Source organism: Entelurus aequoreus, linkage group LG01 (assembly GCF_033978785.1).
Source record: "Entelurus aequoreus isolate RoL-2023_Sb linkage group LG01, RoL_Eaeq_v1.1, whole genome shotgun sequence".
Taxonomy (NCBI): Eukaryota; Metazoa; Chordata; class Actinopteri; order Syngnathiformes; family Syngnathidae; genus Entelurus; species Entelurus aequoreus.
In genome coordinates this window covers 696,453-720,344 of record NC_084731.1, presented here as the reverse complement: position 1 = coordinate 720,344, position 23,892 = coordinate 696,453, and the positions used below count along the sequence as shown (strand labels likewise).

Below are 23,892 nucleotides of genomic sequence, written 5' to 3'. Positions count from 1 at the left end.
TAAAAAATAGAGGCAGCTCACTGGTAAGTGCTGCTATTTGAGCTATTTTTAGAACAGGCCAGCGGGCTACTCATCTGGTCCTTACGGGCTACCTGGTGCCCGCGGGCACCACGTTGGTGACCCCTGATATAGGGGTTCCTGCTACCACGGAGGGGATTGTCGGGACAGAGATGACTGTTTGGAAACGCAAAGCGTCCCATTTATTAACAATAAATCTTTCAATCATTCAATCAAACTTTCACATCTTTGACATGGCGAACAGCATTCGTGCAGAGTACAAATAATACAACGGTGCAAAGTAATACAAAGTGCTCGCCTGTACGTTATCAAAATAACCAGCCTACCGGTATATGAAAAGTCAGTCTTTAATCATTGTGTCATCGTCTTCCTCCTGCGTACTAAAACCACCCAAATCCTCTTCGTCGGTGTCGGAGAAGAACAGGCCGTATATAAGCCGCACCCTTGTATAAGCCGCACCCTTGTATAAGCCGCAGGGACCAGAACGAGGGGAAAAAGTAGCGGCTTATAGTCCGGAAATTACGGTAGATAATAATGTTTAGAAGATACACATTTTCGAAACAATGATTTGCATTTAATCAGAAGAGTTTTTATTGCCATTGTTTGATAACGGGTTCACAAACTAGGAATTTGACTTGGCGCAATGGTGCAACATAAAGGACATGTAACACAGAATAGGTCATAAAAAGAGCTGTAAATGAGCTATCAGATCTTGTTATTGTTCATGCGTCTGATGGCCGAGGGGAAAGAAGTGTTGAGTTGGCGGGAAGTGTGGGTCCGGATGGAGCGTAGTCTCCTGGGAGAGGGGAGAATAGTTTGTGTCCAGGGTGAGAAGAGTCAGCTGTGATCCTGCCCACACGCCTCCTGCTAGTAAAACAAAATGAAGTATTTTATTAGCACACAATGATGTGGCCAAGTGTGGCTCCCGGGCCTTGACTTTGACACCTGTGCATTACATCAACACAGAGCATGAAGTGCATTACACTGAGCTGATACTGCTTGATGAGTGCAAGTTGGGACATATCACCAGAAGAAAAGTGTCACATGATGTTCTGCACAGTCAGCATGTCCAGGAGGAAGTTCAGTTCTAGCATCTTGCTGGGAAGTTTGCATGTTCTCGTGTCAGGGTGTGCGTGGCTTTTCTCCGAGTACTCTGCTTGCATTCTACTTTACAAAAACATGCATTGTTCTGTTAATCTGACACGCTAAATCACAGGTATCAAACTCAAGGCCCGCCGGGGGCCAGATTTGGCCCGCGAAAGCCCTGAAATAATACCAGTCAATAAAGCATTTTAGCATTTACTAAATGTCATCTTTTCATTGTGACAGACAGAAATACATGTATTGGATGCTATTGAGTATATCTCAAACTGTATGATCTAATAATGCAACTAGGGTGGTACAGTATTAGCATAGTACTGCTATACTAATGAATCATATTCGGTACTATACCGCCTCTAAAAAGTACCCGTGCCCTCATCGTCGCCACGTCGTGACATTGCTGGTTTTAGGAGCAGAGGAGCATGTTGGGCAGCGCACACACACAGAGTACTTACAAGCAGACACAGTGTGTAGACAGAAAAGGGAGAATGGACGCATTTTGGTGTAAAAAGTAAAGATAAAGGTGAAGTTAACACTGAAACACCCTCAGGAAGAGGTGCTTTAACACATGGCTAGCTAACTAGCGGCTAACATCCATCCACAGTGTTTTAGCTACTTCTAAATCACTAATGCTGGCCTCCATGGCAGCTAATAAAGTACGTTTCTTACAAGGAGCATTATCACTGGAGGACGAGGAATAGCTAAACATGCTTCACTACACACCGTAGCTCACTCGGCGACACAATGTAAACAAACACCATTGGTGGATCTACACCTGACATCCACTGTAATGATACCAAGTACAGAGCATATCTCGTCGATACTTACTATGATTACATCAATATTTTTTATCATCACAAGATCTTTAAGTTGAAAAAAAATGTCATATTATGTTTATAAGTCAGGAAATACATCCCTGGACACATGAGGACTTACACCAGCTCAGTGGCCTGGTGGTTAGAGTGTCCGCCCTGAGACTGGGAGGTCGTGAGTTCAAACCCCCGGCCGAGTCATACCAAAGACTATACAAAATGGGACCTATTGCCTCCCTGCTTGGAACTCAGCATCAAGGGTTGGTAGTGGGGGTTAAATCACCAAATGATTCCCGAGCGCGGCCCATGCTGCTGCTCACTGCTCCTCTCACCTCCCAGGGGGTGAACAAGGGGATGGGTCAAATGCAGAGGACACATTTCACCACACCTAGTGTGTGTGTGTGTGTGACTGTCATTATTAAATTATGGACCAATGTATGATCCTGTAACTACTTGGTATCGCATCCATACCTAAATGTGTGGTATCATCCAAAACTAATGTCAAGTATCAAAGAAGAGAAGAATAAGTGTTATTACATTTGAACAGAAGTGTAGATAGAACATGTTCAAAGAGAAAATAAGCAGATATTAACAGTAAATGAACAAGTAGATTAATAATTCATTTTCTACCACTTGTCCCTCATAATGTGTACAAAATAGTAGAATGATAAATGACACAATTGACACTTTATTTACTTACTAGTAAGACAAGTTGTCTAGTATGTTCACTATTTTATTTAAGGACAAACTTGCAAAAATAAACATATGTTTCATGTACACTAAGATTGTTTGTTAAAATAAAGACAATAATTACATTTTTTGTGGTCCCCTTTATTTAGAAAAGTAACGAAAAGTAACAAACATTTTTTTGGTACCGGTACCAAAATATTGGTATCGGGACAAGACTGAATGCAACAAATATAATACTATCATTCATTTCAAACTTTTTCAGATGAAAACAAAATAAGCATCTGAGTTATGTCACAGCAAGTTATATATAGAAATGACAATAGATTTTACAGTAAAAAAATAACTGGCAGCTCAGTCGCCAGGATCACACAGTCAAAAAAAAACTATTGTACCGTTTTTCCATTTACAGTAATATGCTGTAAACACCATCGTTAATTTTACGGTGAAGTTGTGGCGAGTCAGCTGACAGTTTTTGTTTTTACTGAAAAATCTATTTTTTACAGTGTATGTAATACAAATATAATATTCAAATGCACAGCAATTACTTTTATAATATAATATAATATATATATATATATATATATATATATATATATATATATATATATATATATATATATATATATATATATATATATATATATATATATATATATATATATATATATATATATATATATATATATAATCATGAGGTGAATTCTTATACATTTATATTGATAAATGCTATACGGTTACAAGTGGCCCTCATCACTGCGATGTGGCCCTCAGTGTAACCCTCTTCCACACTCTCTATGCTCCATTGGTGGGAATGTAAATGTGCTGGTGATCAATCCAGGGTTTACTCTGTCATTTGGCCAAAGTCAGTTCCAGTAGGTTCCAGCTGACCCATGACCGTAAGGACAAGCAGGAAAAAAAATATGCAGGAAGTCACAATTTGAACAGAGCAGAAGTGTCTTTTTTGTACTTGCAACAATTGCAAAGAAATCCATGAGTCACACACACAAACCCGTGTCTCCTTGTGATGATGCAAGGTGGCCTCATGACTCTTTTAAAGGCCTACTGAAATGAAATGTTTTTATTTAAACGGGGATAGCAGATCTATTCTATGTGTCATACTTGATCATTTCGCGATATTGCCATATTTTTGCTGAAAGGATTTAGTATAGAACAACGACGATAAAGATCGCAACTTTTGGTATCTGATAAAAAAAGGCTTGCCCCTACTGGAAGTAGCGTGACGTAGTCAGTTGAACATATACGCAAAGTTCCCTATTGTTTACAATGATGGCCGCATGAAGTGAGAGAGATTCGGACAGAGAAAGCGACTATTTCCCCATTAATTTGAGCGAGGATGAAATATTTTTAAATGAGGAAAGTGCAAGTGAAGGACTAGTGGGGAGTTGAAGATGCTGTGAGAGCCGGGGGTGACCTGATATTCAGCTGGGAATGACTACAACAGTAAATAAACACAAGACATATATATACTCTATTAGCCACAACACAGCCAGGCTTATATTTAATATGCCACAAATTAATCCCGCATAAAAACACCTAGGTGTTTGTTATGCTAGCTCCTAGCTACTAGCTCGAGCTAGTTATAGCTCGAGCGGGTAATATGGACCGGATCCCGTATATATAACCCGCCAATACAATTCAAACACCTGCACAACACACACACTCACTCAGCCCAAACAACCGTTCACCTAACCCAAGGTTCATAAAGCTTATATATTTAATCAAAGTTACGTACATGACACGCACGTACGGGCAAGCAATCAAATGTTTGGAAGCGCGCGGGTGGGACCTGATATTCAGCTGGGAATGACTACAACAGTAAATAAACACAAGACATATATATACTCTATTAGCCACAACACAACCAGGCTTATAATTTAATATGCCACAAATTAATCCTAATGCTAGCTCCTAGCTACTAGCTCGAGCTAGTTATAGCAAGCGATCAAATGTTTGGAAGCGCAGCTGTGTACTCACGGTATCGCAACTGTGTATCCAAATCAAAGTCCTCCTGGTAAGAGTCTCTGTTGTCCGAGTTCTTCCATCTTGACTGCATCTTTCGGGAATGTAAACAAAGAAGCGCCGGCTGTGTACGTGTTGTTGCTGACTTCCCTCGCAAAATAGACACTTCGCACCGACAACTTTCTTCTTTGCTTGCTCAGCTTCTTTCTCCATAATGCAATGAACAAATTGCAACAGATTCACCAACACAGATGTCCAGAATACTGTGGAATAATGAGATGAAAACAGAGCTATTTCGTATTGACTTCAATGGTGTCCGAATACTTCCGTTTCAATGATTGACGTCACGCGCATACGTCAACCCTCAGAGGCGTTTCGAACCGGAAGTTTAGCGGGAAATTTAAAATGTCACTTTATAAGTTAACCCGGCCGTATTGGCATGTGTTGCAATGTTAAGATTTCATCATTGATATATAAACTATCAGACTGCGTGGTCGCTAGTAGTGGCTTTCAGTAGGCCTTTAAAGTTTTTACAAAACTGTCCTAGTCAGCAGCAATCATCCTCTGTGTAATTCTATGTATCAATATGTGTATTTTCAGTGGGCCTCCAGGGAACCAAGCTGGGTTGTGCTGAAGGAGGTTGTGGAGCGTGCACAGTAATGTTGTCTAAATATCAAGAAGACACGCAACAGCTACTGTATCCTGCTTGTGTGTGTGTGTGTGTGTGTGTGTGTGTGTGTGTGTGTGTGTGTGTGTGTGTGTGTGTGTGTGTACGTGCGTGTGTGTACGTGTGTGTGTTTGTGTGTGTGTGTGTGTGTGTGTACGTGCGTGTGTGTGTGTGTGCTGCTACCCTGCAGTCATTTGTTGACATCTGCAAAAAACTGATTAAAAGCGTTGCCATTTTGAAGCAGATTAGTCCTTAGTTGTGCTCAGTCATTATGCCATCAACGCCTGCCTGGCGCCCATCTGTTCCTTGCACCTGGTTGCCGTGACCACAGTGGAAGGTATTGGCAGTGTTGCTCGACAACTGCATCCTGTGCAGGTACTTCTTCTTCTGTTGTGAGTTTGGTGAAGGGATAGAGGAACATGGTTGTTTTCACACTACGTAGTAGGGCTGGTTGAATACTGTATTTGTTTTATTGGTCAGTATCGATAAGTATTGATATTATGTCATGACCCATGAAAAATATTGACGAGGAGAAAACCATGTTAATATGCAACCTTCCTCTGAATATAAGCCCCTCATCTAGGAAAGGAAATGCCAACACAACAACTGAAAACACTCGATAGGATAGGATAGGTCTTTATTGTCATTGCACAAGTACAACAAAACTTTGTTTTCAGCACAAAGCCGTTCAACATGAGACAAACAAACAGTGTACAGGGTTACAGAACAAGATGAGACAAACAAACAAACAGTGTACAGGGTTACAGAACAAGATGAGACAAACAAACAAACAGTGTACAGGGTTACAGAACAAGATGAGACGAACAAACAAACAGTGTACAGGGTTACAGAACAAGATGAGACAAACAAACAGTGTACAGGGTTACAGAACAAGATGAGACAAACAAACAAACAGTGTACAGGGTTACAGAACAAGATGAGACAAACAAACAGTGTACAGGGTTACAGAACAAGATGAGACAAACAAACAAACAGTGTACAGGGTTACAGAACAAGATGAGACAAACAAACAAACAGTGTACAGAGTTACAGAACAAGATGAGACAAACAAACAGTGTACAGAGTTACAGAACAAGATGAGACAAAGAAACAGTGTACAGAGTTACAGAACAAGATGAGACAAACAAACAGTGTACAGAGTTACAGAACAAGATGAGACAAACAAACAGTGTACAGGGTTACAGAACAAGATGAGACAAACAAACAAACAGTGTACAGGGTTACAGAACAAGATGAGACAAACAAACAGTGTACAGGGTTACAGAACAAGATGAGACAAACAAACAGTGTACAGGGTTACAGAACAAGATGAGACAAACAAACAGTGTACAGGGTTACAGAACAAGATGAGACAAACAAACAGTGTACAGGGTTACAGAACAAGATGAGACAAACAAACAAACAGTGTACAGGGTTACAGAACAAGATGAGACAAACAAACAAACAGTGTACAGGGTTACAGAACAAGATGAGACGAACAAACAAACAGTGTACAGGGTTACAGAACAAGATGAGACAAACAAACAGTGTACAGGGTTACAGAACAAGATGAGACAAACAAACAAACAGTGTACAGGGTTACAGAACAAGATGAGACAAACAAACAGTGTACAGGGTTACAGAACAAGATGAGACAAACAAACAAACAGTGTACAGGGTTACAGAACAAGATGAGACAAACAAACAAACAGTGTACAGAGTTACAGAACAAGATGAGACAAACAAACAGTGTACAGAGTTACAGAACAAGATGAGACAAAGAAACAGTGTACAGAGTTACAGAACAAGATGAGACAAACAAACAGTGTACAGAGTTACAGAACAAGATGAGACAAACAAACAGTGTACAGGGTTACAGAACAAGATGAGACAAACAAACAAACAGTGTACAGGGTTACAGAACAAGATGAGACAAACAAACAGTGTACAGGGTTACAGAACAAGATGAGACAAACAAACAGTGTACAGGGTTACAGAACAAGATGAGACAAACAAACAGTGTACAGGGTTACAGAACAAGATGAGACAAACAAACAGTGTACAGGGTTACAGAACAAGATGAGACAAATAAACAGTGTACAGGGTTACAGAACAAGATGAGACAAACAAACAAACAGTGTACAGGGTTACAGAACAAGATGAGACAAACAAACAGTGTACAGGGTTACAGAACAAGATGAGACAAACAAACAGTGTACAGGGTTACAGAACAAGATGAGACAAACAAACAAACAGTGTACAGGGTTACAGAACAAGATGAGACAAACAAACAGTGTACAGGGTTACAGAACAAGATGAGACAAACAAACAGTGTACAGGGTTACAGAACAAGATGAGACAAACAAACAGTGTACAGGGTTACAGAACAAGATGAGACAAACAAACAGTGTACAGGGTTACAGAACAAGATGAGACAAACAAACAGTGTACAGGGTTACAGAACAAGATGAGACAAACAAACAGTGTACAGGGTTACAGAACAAGATGAGACAAACAAACAATGTACAGAGTTACAGAACAAGATGAGACAAACAAACAGTGTACAGGGTTACAGAACAAGATGAGACAAACAAACAGTGTACAGGGTTACAGAACAAGATGAGACAAACAAACAGTGTACAGGGTTACAGAACAAGATGAGACAAACAAACAAACAGTGTACAGGGTTACAGAACAAGATGAGACAAACAAACAAACAGTGTACAGGGTTACAGAACAAGATGAGACAAACAAACAAACAGTGTACAGGGTTACAGAACAAGATGAGACAAACAAACAGTGTACAGGGTTACAGAACAAGATGAGACAAACAAACAAACAGTGTACAGGGTTACAGAACAAGATGAGACAAACAAACAGTGTACAGGGTTACAGAACAAGATGAGACAAACAAACAAACAGTGTACAGGGTTACAGAACAAGATGAGACAAACAAACAGTGTACAGGGTTACAGAACAAGATGAGACAAACAAACAAACAGTGTACAGAGTTACAGAACAAGATGAGACAAACAAACAGTGTACAGAGTTACAGAACAAGATGAGACAAACAAACAGTGTACAGAGTTACAGAACAAGATGAGACAAAGAAACAGTGTACAGAGTTACAGAACAAGATGAGACAAACAAACAGTGTACAGAGTTACAGAACAAGATGAGACAAACAAACAGTGTACAGGGTTACAGAACAAGATGAGACAAACAAACAAACAGTGTACAGGGTTACAGAACAAGATGAGACAAACAAACAGTGTACAGGGTTACAGAACAAGATGAGACAAACAAACAGTGTACAGGGTTACAGAACAAGATGAGACAAACAAACAGTGTACAGGGTTACAGAACAAGATGAGACAAACAAACAGTGTACAGGGTTACAGAACAAGATGAGACAAACAAACAAACAGTGTACAGGGTTACAGAACAAGATGAGACAAACAAACAAACAGTGTACAGAGTTACAGAACAAGATGAGACAAACAAACAGTGTACAGAGTTACAGAACAAGATGAGACAAACAAACAGTGTACAGAGTTACAGAACAAGATGAGACAAATAAACAGTGTACAGGGTTACAGAACAAGATGAGACAAACAAACAAACAGTGTACAGGTTTACAGAACAAGATGAGACAAACAAACAGTGTACAGGGTTACAGAACAAGATGAGACAAACAAACAGTGTACAGGGTTACAGAACAAGATGAGACAAACAAACAAACAGTGTACAGGGTTACAGAACAAGATGAGACAAACAAACAGTGTACAGGGTTACAGAACAAGATGAGACAAACAAACAGTGTACAGGGTTACAGAACAAGATGAGACAAACAAACAAACAGTGTACAGGGTTACAGAACAAGATGAGACAAACAAACAGTGTACAGGGTTACAGAACAAGATGAGACAAACAAACAATGTACAGAGTTACAGAACAAGATGAGACAAACAAACAGTGTACAGGGTTACAGAACAAGATGAGACAAACAAACAGTGTACAGGGTTACAGAACAAGATGAGACAAACAAACAGTGTACAGAGTTACAGAACAAGATGAGACAAACAAACAGTGTACAGGGTTACAGAACAAGATGAGACAAACAAACAGTGTACAGGGTTACAGAACAAGATGAGACAAACAAACAAACAGTGTACAGGGTTACAGAACAAGATGAGACAAACAAACAGTGTACAGGGTTACAGAACAAGATGAGACAAACAAACAGTGTACAGAGTTACAGAACAAGATGAGACAAACAAACAGTGTACAGGGTTACAGAACAAGATGAGACAAACAAACAGTGTACAGGGTTACAGAACAAGATGAGACAAACAAACAAACAGTGTACAGGGTTACAGAACAAGATGAGACAAACAAACAAACAGTGTACAGGGTTACAGAACAAGATGAGACAAACAAACAGTGTACAGGGTTACAGAACAAGATGAGACAAACAAACAGTGTACAGAGTTACAGAACAAGATGAGACAAAGAAACAGTGTACAGAGTTACAGAACAAGATGAGACAAACAAACAGTGTACAGGGTTACAGAACAAGATGAGACAAACAAACAAACAGTGTACAGGGTTACAGAACAAGATGAGACAAACAAACAGTGTACAGGGTTACAGAACAAGATGAGACAAACAAACAGTGTACAGGGTTACAGAACAAGATGAGACAAACAAACAGTGTACAGGGTTACAGAACAAGATGAGACAAAGAAACAGTGTACAGAGTTACAGAACAAGATGAGACAAACAAACAAACAGTGTACAGGGTTACAGAACAGGAATGCTGATGGGTCGTAAAAGACGGGGGAAAAAGGTAAACGCTGGGGAAGGATGAGTAGTAGCAGTGTAGCTCGGTTGGTAGAGTGGCTGTGCCAGCAACTTGAGGGTTCCAGGTTCGATCCCCGCTTCCGCCATCCTAGTCACTGCCGTCGTGTCCTTGGGCAAGACACTTTACCTACCTGCTCCCAATGCCACCCACACTGGTTTAAATCTAACTTAGATATTGGGTTTCACCATGTAAAAGCGCTTTGAGTCACTAGAGAAATAAATATATAAATATAATTCACAATTCACACAACAACAAAAAAATACAATCTAGACTGGGCTCCTAAGGGGCCCAGTCTGGAGTGGGAAAAAACCTCCATAGCAAAGCACATATACATATTACAACGTACATCTGGAGATATCTAGCAACAGAGGGGAGGGAGTGGGGGGGCCATGGTGGCAGGCTGCAGCTCTCAGGCGCTGCCCATCCTTCCATCACCCCTATGGGATTTGCGTCCTTCCTCTGAATATAAGCCCCTCATCTAGGAAAGGAAATGTCAACACAGCAACTGAAAACACTCATGTCAACAACATTCTAAAATCTAATGAAACACTTAACAATAACATATTTAATTACGGTGGAAAACTGAGGAACAAGAAATGCTTGATAAAGTGTAACAAAATAGTGTGAAAATGTAAACATCGAGAAACCGGCGAAGAACTTTTTTTTTTTTCAGATTTACTGCCAGGAAGTTGTATGGTCTGTTAAATGTTTAAATTCTTATTTAAATATAACATTTAAAAAAACAACTAAAACTTGCAATTGCTACATAGTGGGGTCCTTAAGGAGATTTTAGGGTGTGTTCGTTCACTTTTGTCTAAAAGCGGCAAATTTGGCACAGGTGTAGCTCAGGGCATACTTAAAAGATTTGGCTAGGGCGCCCACGTTGGTGACCTTTGGGGTCGCCACAGCGGCTGATCCAATATGGCCGCCACCTGAACACGCTTTTGCCTCCACATTTGAACCAGATGAGCTACAAATCCAAACTTGGTGTCTATTTCATGTTTGTTGACAATTAGAAATATGATGGAAAAATCATCTTTATGATTGGGTGTGTCTGGACACCTAATTAGCATATTTCCAAGATGGCGGCTATGTAAAAATTAGGTGTACCTTAACTTTTGATACTTTTGGCAAACTATATTAGGTTTTTTGGGCATCAGAAACATACTGGAATGATCAGATTTATGATCATTTATTTATTAGGGCACTTTAATTTCCATATTAACAACATAGCCATTGTCTACCAAAATGTATTGCACATATATTTCAACACAGATAGAATGTAAAGCTACAGATATATTTCATTGTAACATTAGTAAAAGTAGAGAAAGTCAGTCTTACCCCCCCTCCTCCCTGTAATATAGATTTATGTTTCAACAGAAAGAGAAACCTAAAAGTAACGAAAGTCAGTACCCCCCCCCCTCCCCCCTGTAATATAGGTTTCTGTTTCTGTTGAAACAGAAACCTAAAAGTAGGGAAAGTCAGGACCCCCTGGCCCCCCCCCCCGTAATATAGGTTTCCGTTTCAATAGAAACCTAAAAGTAGGGAAAGTCAGTACCCCCCTGTACCCTCCCCCGCCCCTGTAATATAGGTTTCTGTTTCAACAGAAACAGAAACCTAAAAGTAGGGAAAGTCAGTAACCCCCCCCCCCCTGTATTATAGGTTCTGTTTCAACAGAAACAGAAACCTAAAAGTAGGGAAAGTCAGTAACCCCCCCCCCCCCCCTGTAATATAGGTTTCTGTTTCAACAGAAACATAAACCTAAAAGTAGGGAAAGTCAGTACCCCCTGCCCCTCCCCTGTAATATAGGTTTCTGTTTCTCTTGAAACAGAAACCTAAAAGTAGGGAAAGTCAGTACCCCCCTGTACCCTCCCCTGCCCCTGTAATTTAGGTTTCTGTTTCAACAGAAACAGAAACCTAAAAGTAGGGAAAGTCAGTACCCCCCTGTACCCTCCCCCACCCCTGTAATATAGGTTTCTGTTTCAACAGAAACAGAAACCTAAAAGTAAGGAAAGTCAGTAACCCCCCCCCCCCTGTATTATAGGTTTCTGTTTCAACAGAAACAAAAACCTAAAAGTAGGGAAAGTCAGTAACCCCCCCTGTACCCTCCCCTGCCCCTGTAATTTAGGTTTCTGTTTCAACAGAAACAGAAACCTAAAAGTAAGGAAAGTCAATACCCCCCTGTACTCTCCCCCGCCCCTGTAATATAGGTTTCTGTTTCAACAGAAACAGAAACCTAAAAGTAGGGAAAGTCAGTAACCCCCCCTGTAATATAGGTTTTTGTTTCAACAGAAACAGAAACCTAAAAGTAGGGAAAGTCAGTACCCCCCTGTACCCTCCCCCGCCCCTGTAATATAGGTTTCTGTTTCAACAGAAACCTAAAAGTAGGGAAAGTCAGTAACCCCCCCCCCCCCCTGTATTATAGGTTTCTGTTTCAACAGAAACAAAAACCTAAAAGTAGGGAAAGTCAGTAACCCCCCCTGTAATATAGGTTTCTGTTTCTGTTGAAACAGAAACCTAAAAGTAGGGAAAGTCAGTACCCCCTGCCCCTCCCCTGTAATATAGGTTTCTGTTTCTCTTGAAACAGAAACCTAAAAGTAGGGAAAGTCAGTAACCCCCATCCCCCCCTGTAATATAGGTTTCTGTTTCTCTTGAAACAGAAACCTAAAAGTAGGGAAAGTCAGTAACCCCCCCCCCCCCCCTGTACCCTCCCCCGCCCCTGTAATTTAGGTTTCTGTTTCAACAGAAACAGAAACCTAAAAGTAGGGAAAGTCAGTACCCCCCTGTACCCTCCCCCGCCCCTGTAATATAGGTTTCTGTTTCAACAGAAACAGAAACCTAAAAGTAGGGAAAGTCAGTAACCCCCCCCCCCTGTATTATAGGTTTCTGTTTCAACAGAAACAAAAACCTAAAAGTAGGGAAAGTCAGTAACCCCCCTGTAATATAGGTTTCTGTTTCTGTTGAAACAGAAACCTAAAAGTAGGGAAAGTCAGTATCCCCTGCCCCTCCCCTGTAATATAGGTTTTTGTTTCTCTTGAAACAGAAACCTAAAAGTAGGGAAAGTCAGTAACCCCCATCCCCCCCTGTAATATAGGCTTCTGTTTCTCTTGAAACAGAAACCTAAAAGTAGGGAAAGTCAGTACCCCCCCCCCCCCCTGTACCCTCCCCCGCCCCTGTAATTTAGGTTTCTGTTTCAACAGAAACAGAAACCTAAAAGTAGGGAAAGTCAGTACCCCCCTGTACCCTCCCCCGCCCCTGTAATATAGGTTTCTGTTTCAACAGAAACAGAAACCTAAAAGTAGGGAAAGTCAGTACCCCCCTGTACCCTCCCCCGCCCCTGTAATATAGGTTTCTGTTTCAACAGAAACAGAAACCTAAAAGTAGGGAAAGTCAGTACCCCCCTGTACCCTCCCCCGCCCCTGTTTCTGTTGAAACAGAAACCTAAAAGTAGGGAAAGTCAGTAACCCCCCCCCCCCCCCTGTATTATAGGTTTCTGGTTCAACAGAAACAAAAACCTAAAAGTAGGGAAAGTCAGTAACCCCCCCTGTAATATAGGTTTCTGTTTCTGTTGAAACAGAAACCTAAAAGTAGGGAAAGTCAGTAACCCCCATCCCCCCCTGTAATATAGGCTTCTGTTTCTCTTGAAACAGAAACCTAAAAGTAGGGAAAGTCAGTACCCCCCCCCCCCGTACCCTCCCCCGCCCCTGTAATTTAGGTTTCTGTTTCAACAGAAACAGAAACCTAAAAATAGGGAAAGTCAGTATCATGAGATTCTTGGGAGATGAGTTACTCAAGCGTCTGAAGTGCACACAGCAGATGTGTACTATCATACCAAATGTTATTTGAACTTGAGATATGCAGCACAAGTTGCACAACATAAAACATATTCCAGCATATCAGAAGAAGAAGTGTCTACCAGTGAATCCAGGGTAACTTTTGACCTTCTGACTATAGCGCAAATTGTTGTCCTAGTGGAGGATTCAGATTGCTCCTTCATTATTTCAAATATAAGGCAGCTCTATAGAACCCTTATGAATGAAGGTGGGCATGTCTGTTGTTATAATGAAGCTCACACAAGAAGATTGAAGACACATCTCCTCTCTTTTCTGCCTGACTGGAGTGAACAGCAGAAAGGGAGGGAGACGTACATTGCAAGCAAGCACAAAGTGCTAGAGGTCATGATTCCAACCACATTGATCAAGATGAGCTACTTTAGTTGACACAAGTATTGTTTACAACCAGGACACACATTTGATGGCACCTTACCTTCCAACTGTCTTACGCTATCTGTTCCTCAACCTTTAAGACATTGTCCTTCAAGGGCCAGGACTCCTCCAAGCCTATGAGGGTCCAGCACACTAACCTGGGTGTGCACACTTGGTGCAGCTTTTGGCAAGTAATTGGGGAACAAAAACAACAACCCCCCCCCAAAAAAGTTTTATTTTTAATTTTTTTTTAATTAAAAAGGAAGAGAAGAAGACAGCCTCCACGTGGCCTCCCTCGCAAGTAGCCAAAGAGTAGTTGCCCTGTAAGCCAAACCAATGTCCCCCCCAAAAGAAGAAAAGTGTCACATGATGTTCTGCACAGTCAGCATGTCCAGGAGGAAGTTCAGTTTTAGCATCTTGCTGGAAGTTTGCATGTTCTCGTGTCAGGGTGTGTGTGGCTTTTCTCCGAGTACTCTGCTTGCATTCTACTTTACAAAAACATGCAATGTTCTGTTAATCTGACACGCTAAATCACAGGTATCAAACTCAAGGCCCGGGGGCCAGATTTGGCCCGCGAAAGCCCTGAAATAATACCAGTCAATAAAGCATTTTAGCATTTACTAAATGTCATCTTTTCATTGTGACAGACAGAAATGAGTTGGGAAATGGTGTTAGATGTAAATATAAACGGAATACAATGATTTGCAAATCCTTTTCAAGCCATATTCAGTTGAATATGCTACAAAGACAACATATTTCATGTTCAAACTCATAAACTTTATTTTTTTTTGCAAATAATAATTAACTTAGAATTTCATGGCTGCAACACGTGCCAAAGTAGTTGGGAAAGGGCATGTTCACCACTGTGTTACATGGCCCCCCCCCCGTCATTTTATATAAGCATTAGAAAGGAATCATGCATGTTGCACCAGGTTTTACTCATAACAATGCCCAAGTTACATCCAATATCTTCAGAATAGCAAAACGCCACTTGGAAATATGCAAATTAGGGGTCTAGACTAGTGGTTCTTAACCTGGGTTCGATGGAACCCTAGGGGTTCGGTGAGTCGGCCTCAGGCGTTCGGCGGAGGTCAAGACACACCCGACTCATCGTGTAAATAAAAACTTCTCCCTATCGGCGTATTACGGATACGGCAACAGCAGAAGTCACACTGATTTACAGGTGTGTCATTTGTTGTGAGTTTATGCACTGTGTTGGTTTTGTTTTTAGAACAAAGTGATGTTCATGCACGCTTCATTTTGTGCACCAGTAATCAAACATGGTAACACTTTAGTATGGGGAACATATTCACCATTAATTAGTTGCTTATTAACATGCAAATTAGTAACATATTGGCTCTTAACTAGTCATTATTAAGTACTTATTAATGCCTTATTCGGCATGGCCTTATTATAACCCTAACCCTCTAACCCTGACCCTAACCCTAACCAAATAACTCTAAATTAAGTCTTTGTTACTTAGAATATGTTCCCCTAGTGTGTAAATAACTCAAAATGAAGTCTTTGTTACTTAGAATATGTTCCCCATACTAAAGTGTTACCAACAACATATAACTTTGTCTTGAATTTGAAAAAAAACACATTTTATTTTTTACTAAAGAAGGGTTGGGTGAATGCGCATATGAAACTGGTGGGGTTCGGTACCTCCAACAAGGTTAAGAACCACTGGTCTAGACACACCCAAAAATAAAAATGAGCATTCCAACACATTTCTAATTGTCAAAACACATGAAATAGACACCAAGTTTACATTTGTAGCTCATCTGTTTCAAATGTTAGAGACAAAAGCTATTACAAGTGGCGGCCATGTTTGATTGGCCGCTGTGGTGACCCCAAAGGTCACCGGCGCGGGCGCCCTAGCTAAATCATTGAAGTATGCCCTGAGCTACACCTGTGCCAAATTTGGCGCTTTTAGACAAAAGTGAAGGAACATCTCCCTGAGGGCCTCCACTAACAGGGATCTCCCTGAGGGCCTCCACTAACAGGGATCTCCCTGAGGGCCTCCACTAACAGGGATCTCCCTGAGGGCCTCCACTAACAGGGATCTCCCTGAGGGCCTCCACTAACAGGGATCTCCCTGAGGGCCTCCACTAACAGGGATCTCCCTGAGGGCCTCCACTAACAGGGATCTCCCTGAGGGCCTCCACTAACAGGGATCTCCCTGAGGGCCTCCACTAACAGGGATCTGACTGTGATTCAAAGCAAGAAATGATCATTTTCTTCTTAGGAGAGAATAGCGAAGGCTCACGGCTCGCAGTGCGGCTTCTGCACGCCAGGTATTGTCATGTCCATGTACGCCCTGCTCAGAACCAACCCTACACCACACATGGCTGACATGGAGGAGGCCTTCCAAGGTAAAGCTGCTTGATGCAATTATGGCAGTTGTGCATGACTTCAACAAAATGTACTTATTTCTTCTAAGGAAACCTTTGTCGCTGTACTGGATATCGACCCATCCTGGAGGCCTATAAGACTTTTACTGTGGTGAGGAACCATGAACTTACTGTATGTCATGTCTGCCATCTGAACGCCATGTGGTGAGGAACCATGAACTTACTGTATGTCATGTCTGCCATCTGAACGCCATGTGGTGAGGAACCATGAACTTACTGTAAGTCATGTCTGCCATCTGAACGCCATGTTGTGAGGAACCATGAACTTACTGTATGTCATGTCTGCCATCTGAACGCCATGTTGTGAGGAACCATGAACTTACTGTATGTCATGTCTGCCATCTGAACGCCATGTTGTGAGGAACCATGAACTTACTGTATGTCATGTCTGCCATCTGAACGCCATGTTGTGAGGAACCATGAACTTACTGTAAGTCATGTCTGCCATCTGAACGCCATGTGGTGAGGAACCATGAACTTACTGTAAGTCATGTCTGCCATCTGAACGCCATGTTGTGAGGAACCATGAACTTACTGTATGTCATGTCTGCCATCTGAACGCCATGTTGTGAGGAACCATGAACTTACTGTATGTCATGTCTGCCATCTGAACGCCATGTTGTGAGGAACCATGAACTTACTGTATGTCATGTCTGCCATCTGAACGCCATGTTGTGAGGAACCATGAACTTACTGTAAGTCATGTCTGCCATCTGAACGCCATGTTGAACTTCCTGCAGGAGGGAGGATGCTGTGGGAGGAGGGATCAGAACAGTGGCTGCTGCATGACCAATCAGGAAGTAGATGATGAGAAGGTAGAGGTGGATGTCACTTGTGTTGAATTGTAAGGTGCAGCGTTTCAAACTGTATTGAAATATCTCCAGCCGTCCTCCATGCTGTTCAACACCGCTGGCTTTGCACCGCTTGACCCCACGCAGGAGGTCATCTTTCCACCTGAGCTGATGGTGAGAAAAAGCCACACCGACAAAACTGCAGCAGCCCACTTTCAGCATAAAGTCTGTGTCTCCAATCAAATACTAGCTTTCACCATAAAGTCTGTGTCTCCAATCAAATACTAGCTTTCACCATAAAGTCTGTGTCTCCAATCAAATACTAGCTTTCACCATAAAGTCTGTGTCTCCAATCAAATACTAGCTTTCACCATAAAGTCTGTGTGTCCAATCAAATACTAGCTTTCACCATAAAGTCTGTCTCTCCAATCAAATACTAGCTTTCACCATAAAGTCTGTGTCTCCAATCAAATACTAGCTTTCACCATAAAGTCTGTGTGTCCAATCAAATACTAGCTTTCAGCATACAGTCTGTCTCTCCAATCAAATACTAGCTTTCACCATAAAGTCTGTGTCTCCAATCAAATACTAGCTTTCACCATAAAGTCTGTGTCTCCAATCAAATACTAGCTTTCACCATAAAGTCTGTCTCTCCAATCAAATACTAGCTTTCACGATAAAATCTGTCTCTCCAATCAAATACTAGCTTTCACGATAAAGTCTGTCTCTCCAATCAAATACTAGCTTTCACCATAAAGTCTGTGTCTCCAATCAAATACTAGCTTTCACCATAAAGTCTGTGTCTCCAATCAAATACTAGCTTTCACCATAAAGTCTGTGTGTCCAATCAAATACTAGCTTTCACCATAAAGTCTGTCTCTCCAATCAAATACTAGCTTTCACCATAAAGTCTGTGTCTCCAATCAAATACTAGCTTTCACCATAAAGTCTGTGTGTCCAATCAAATACTAGCTTTCAGCATACAGTCTGTCTCTCCAATCAAATACTAGCTTTCACCATAAAGTCTGTGTCTCCAATCAAATACTAGCTTTCACCATAAAGTCTGTGTCTCCAATCAAATACTAGCTTTCACCATAAAGTCTGTCTCTCCAATCAAATACTAGCTTTCACGATAAAATCTGTCTCTCCAATCAAATACTAGCTTTCACGATAAAGTCTGTCTCTCCAATCAAATACTAGCTTTCACCATAAAGTCTGTGTCTCCAATCAAATACTAGCTTTCACCATAAAGTCTGTGTCTCCAATCAAATACTAGCTTTCACCATAAAGTCTGTGTCTCCAATCAAATACTAGCTTTCAGCATAAAGTCTGTCTCTCCAATCAAATACTAGCTTTCACGATAAAATCTGTCTCTCCAATCAAATACTAGCTTTCACGATAAAGTCTGTCTCTCCAATCAAATACTAGCTTTCACCATAAAGTCCGTGTCTCCAATCAAATACTAGCTTTCACCATAAAGTCTGTGTGTCCAATCAAATACTAGCTTTCAGCATAAAGTCTGTCTCTCCAATCAAATACTAGCTTTCACGATAAAGTCTGTCTCTCCAATCAAATACTAGCTTTCACCATAAAGTCTGTGTCTCAAATCAAATACTAGCTTTCACCATAAAGTCTGTGTGTCCAATCAAATACTAGCTTTCAGCATAAAGTCTGTCTCTCCAATCAAATACTAGCTTTCACGATAAAATCTGTCTCTCCAATCAAATACTAGCTTTCGCGATAAAGTCTGTCTCTCCAATCAAATACTAGCTTTCACCATAAAGTCTGTGTCTCCAATCAAATACTAGCTTTCAGCATAAAGTCTGTGTCTCCAATCAAATACTAGCTTTCACGATAAAGTCTGTCTCTCCAATCAAATACTAGCTTTCACGATAAAGTCTGTCTCTCCAATCAAATACTAGCTTTCACCATAAAGTCTGTGTCTCAAATCAAATACTAGCTTTCACCATAAAGTCTGTGTGTCCAATCAAATACTAGCTTTCAGCATAAAGTCTGTCTCTCCAATCAAATACTAGCTTTCACGATAAAATCTGTCTCTCCAATCAAATACTAGCTTTCACGATAAAGTCTGTCTCTCCAATCAAATACTAGCTTTCACCATAAAGTCTGTGTCTCCAATCAAATACTAGCTTTCAGCATAAAGTCTGTGTCTCCAATCAAATACTAGCTTTCACGATAAAGTCTGTCTCTCCAATCAAATACTAGCTTTCACCATAAAGTCTGTGTCTCAAATCAAATACTAGCTTTCACCATAAAGTCTGTGTCTCCAATCAAATACTAGCTTTCACCATAAAGTCTGTGTCTCCAATCAAATACTAGCTTTCAGCATAAAGTCGGTCTCTCCAATCAAATACTAGCTTTCACCATAAAGTCTGTGTCTCCAATCAAATACTAGCTTTCACGATAAAGTCTGTCTCTCCAATCAAATACTAGCTTTCACCATAAAGTCTGTGTCTCCAATCAAATACTAGCTTTCAGCATAAAGTCTGTGTGTCCAATCAAATACTAGCTTTCAGCATAAAGTCTGTGTCTCCAATCAAATACTAGCTTTCACCATAAAGTCTGTGTCTCCAATCAAATACTAGCTTTCAGCATAAAGTCTGTGTGTCCAATCAAATACTAGCTTTCAGCATAAAGTCTGTGTCTCCAATCAAATACTAGCTTTCAGCATAAAGTCTGTGTGTCCAATCAAATACTAGCTTTCACCATAAAGTCTGTGTTTCCAATCAAATACTAGCTTTCAGCATAAAGTCTGTGTCTCCAATCAAATACTAGCTTTCAGCATAAAGTCTGTCTCTCCAATCAAATACTAGCTTTCAGCATAAAGTCTGTCTCTCCAATCAAATACTAGCTTTCAGCATAAAGTCTGTCTCTCCAATCAAATACTAGCTTTCAGCATAAAGTCTGTCTCTCCAATCAAATACTAGCTTTCAGCATAAAGTCTGTCTCTCCAATCAAATACTAGCTTTCACGATAAAATCTGTCTCTCCAATCAAATACTAGCTTTCACGATAAAATCTGTCTCTCCAATCAAATACTAGCTTTCACGATAAAGTCTGTCTCTCCAATCAAATACTAGCTTTCACCATAAAGTCTGTGTCTCCAATCAAATACTAGCTTTCAGCATAAAGTCTGTGTCTCCAATCAAATACTAGCTTTCACGATAAAGTCTGTCTCTCCAATCAAATACTAGCTTTCACCATAAAGTCTGTGTCTCAAATCAAATACTAGCTTTCACCATAAAGTCTGTGTCTCCAATCAAATACTAGCTTTCACCATAAAGTCTGTGTCTCCAATCAAATACTAGCTTTCAGCATAAAGTCGGTCTCTCCAATCAAATACTAGCTTTCACCATAAAGTCTGTGTCTCCAATCAAATACTAGCTTTCACGATAAAGTCTGTCTCTCCAATCAAATACTAGCTTTCAGCATAAAGTCTGTGTTTCCAATCAAATACTAGCTTTCAGCATAAAGTCTGTGTCTCCAATCAAATACTAGCTTTCAGCATAAAGTCTGTCTCTCCAATCAAATACTAGCTTTCAGCATAAAGTCTGTCTCTCCAATCAAATACTAGCTTTCAGCATAAAGTCTGTCTCTCCAATCAAATACTAGCTTTCAGCATAAAGTCTGTCTCTCCAATCAAATACTAGCTTTCAGCATAAAGTCTGTCTCTCCAATCAAATACTAGCTTTCAGCATAAAGTCTGTCTCTCCAATCAAATACTAGCTTTCAGCATAAAGTCTGTCTCTCCAATCAAATACTAGCTTTCAGCATAAAGTCTGTCTCTCCAATCAAATACTAGCTTTCACCATAAAGTCTGTGTCTCCAATCAAATACTAGCTTTCAGCATAAAGTCTGTGTCTCCAATCAAATACTAGCTTTCAGCATAAAGTCTGTCTCTCCAATCAAATACTAGCTTTCACCATAAAGTCTGTGTCTCAAATCAAATACTAGCTTTCAGCATAAAGTCTGTCTTTCCAATCAAATACTAGCTTTCACCATAAAGTCTGTCTCTCCAATCAAATACTAGCTTTCAGCATAAAGTCTGTCTCTCCAATCAAATACTAGCTTTCACCATAAAGTCTGTGTCTCCAATCAAATACTAGCTTTCACCATAAAGTCTGTGTCTCCAATCAAATACTAGCTTTCACCATAAAGTCTGTGTCTCCAATCAAATACTAGCTTTCAGCATAAAGTCTGTCTCTCCAATCAAATACTAGCTTTCAGCATAAAGTCTGTCTCTCCAATCAAATACTAGCTTTCACCATAAAGTCTGTGTCTCCAATCAAATACTAGCTTTCACCATAAAGTCTGTCTCTCCAATCAAATACTAGCTTTCACCATAAAGTCTGTGTCTCCAATCAAATACTAGCTTTCACCATAAAGTCTGTCTCTCCAATCAAATACTAGCTTTCACCATAAAGTCTGTCTCTCCAATCAAATACTAGCTTTCACCATAAAGTCTGTCTCTCCAATCAAATACTAGCTTTCACCATAAAGTCTGTCTCCAATCAAATACTAGCTTTCACCATAAAGTCTGTCTCTCCAATCAAATACTAGCTTTCACCATAAAGTCTATGTCTCCAATCAAATACTAGCTTTCAGCATAAAGTCTGTCTCTCCAATCAAATACTAGCTTTCACCATAAAGTCTGTGTCTCCAATCAAATACTAGCTTTCACCATAAAGTCTGTGTCTCCAATCAAATACTAGCTTTCACCATAAAGTCTGTGTCTCCAATCAAATACTAGCTTTCAGCATAAAGTCTGTGTCTCCAATCAAATACTAGCTTTCACCATAAAGTCTGTCTCTCCAATCAAATACTAGCTTTCACCATAAAGTCTGTGTCTCCAATCAAATACTAGCTTTCACCATAAAGTCTGTCTCTCCAATCAAATACTAGCTTTCACCATAAAGTCTGTGTCTCCAATCAAATACTAGCTTTCACCATAAAGTCTGTGTCTCCAATCAAATACTAGCTTTCACCATAAAGTCTGTCTCTCCAATCAAATACTAGCTTTCACCATAAAGTCTGTGTCTCCAATCAAATACTAGCTTTCACCATAAAGTCTGTGTCTCCAATCAAATACTAGCTTTCACCATAAAGTCTGTGTCTCCAATCAAATACTAGCTTTCAGCCATAAAGTCTGTCTCTCCAATCAAATACTAGCTTTCACCATAAAGTCTGTGTCTCCAATCAAATACTAGCTTTCAGCATAAAGTCTGTCTCTCCAATCAAATACTAGCTTTCAGCATAAAGTCTGTCTCTCCAATCAAATACTAGCTTTCAGCATAAAGTCTGTCTCTCCAATCAAATACTAGCTTTCACCATAAAGTCTGTGTCTCCAATCAAATACTAGCTTTCAGCATAAAGTCTGTGTCTCCAATCAAATACTAGCTTTCAGCATAAAGTCTGTCTCTCCAATCAAATACTAGCTTTCACCATAAAGTCTGTGTCTCCAATCAAATACTAGCTTTCAGCATAAAGTCTGTCTCTCCAATCAAATACTAGCTTTCAGCATAAAGTCTGTCTCTCCAATCAAATACTAGCTTTCAGCATAAAGTCTGTCTCTCCAATCAAATACTAGCTTTCACCATAAAGTCTGTGTCTCAATCAAATACTAGCTTTCACCATAAAGTCTGTGTCTCCAATCAAATACTAGCTTTCAGCATAAAGTCTGTCTCTCCAATCAAATACTAGCTTTCAGCATAAAGTCTGTGCTCTCCAATCAAATACTAGCTTTCACCATAAAGTCTGTGTCTCCAATCAAATACTAGCTTTCACCATAAAGTCTGTGTCTCCAATCAAATACTAGCTTTCACCATAAAGTCTGTGTCTCCAATCAAATACTAGCTTTCACCATAAAGTCTGTGTCTCCAATCAAATACTAGCTTTCACCATAAAGTCTGTCTCCAATCAAATACTAGCTTTCACCATAAAGTCTGTGTCTCCAATCAAATACTAGCTTTCACCATAAAGTCTGTGTCTCCAATCAAATACTAGCTTTCACCATAAAGTCTGTGTCTCCAATCAAATACTAGCTTTCACCATAAAGTCTGTGTCTCCAATCAAATACTAGCTTTCACCATAAAGTCTGTGTCTCCAATCAAATACTAGCTTTCACCATAAAGTCTGTCTCCAATCAAATACTAGCTTTCACCATAAAGTCTGTCTCTCCAATCAAATACTAGCTTTCACCATAAAGTCTGTGTCTCCAATCAAATACTAGCTTTCACCATAAAGTCTGTGTCTCCAATCAAATACTAGCTTTCACCATAAAGTCTGTGTCTCCAATCAAATACTAGCTTTCACGATAAAGTCTGTCTCTCC

The 23,892-nt window shown here is 40.2% G+C and overlaps 1 protein-coding gene across 2 annotated transcripts in view; it reads left to right on the top strand.

The window, feature by feature from the left end:
• xdh (xanthine dehydrogenase) overlaps positions 1 to 23,892 on the top strand; it is a 73,378-nt gene that overhangs the window by 5,109 nt on the left and 44,377 nt on the right. For both annotated transcript variants that reach the window (XM_062041588.1, XM_062041597.1), the window contains exons 3-8: positions 5,202 to 5,298; positions 5,535 to 5,643; positions 16,586 to 16,712; positions 16,781 to 16,842; positions 17,492 to 17,566; positions 17,636 to 17,716. In XM_062041588.1, coding sequence (XP_061897572.1) covers positions 5,202 to 5,298; positions 5,535 to 5,643; positions 16,586 to 16,712; positions 16,781 to 16,842; positions 17,492 to 17,566; positions 17,636 to 17,716 — 551 coding nt within the window. The remainder of the gene's footprint in view (positions 1 to 5,201; positions 5,299 to 5,534; positions 5,644 to 16,585; positions 16,713 to 16,780; positions 16,843 to 17,491; positions 17,567 to 17,635; positions 17,717 to 23,892) is intronic.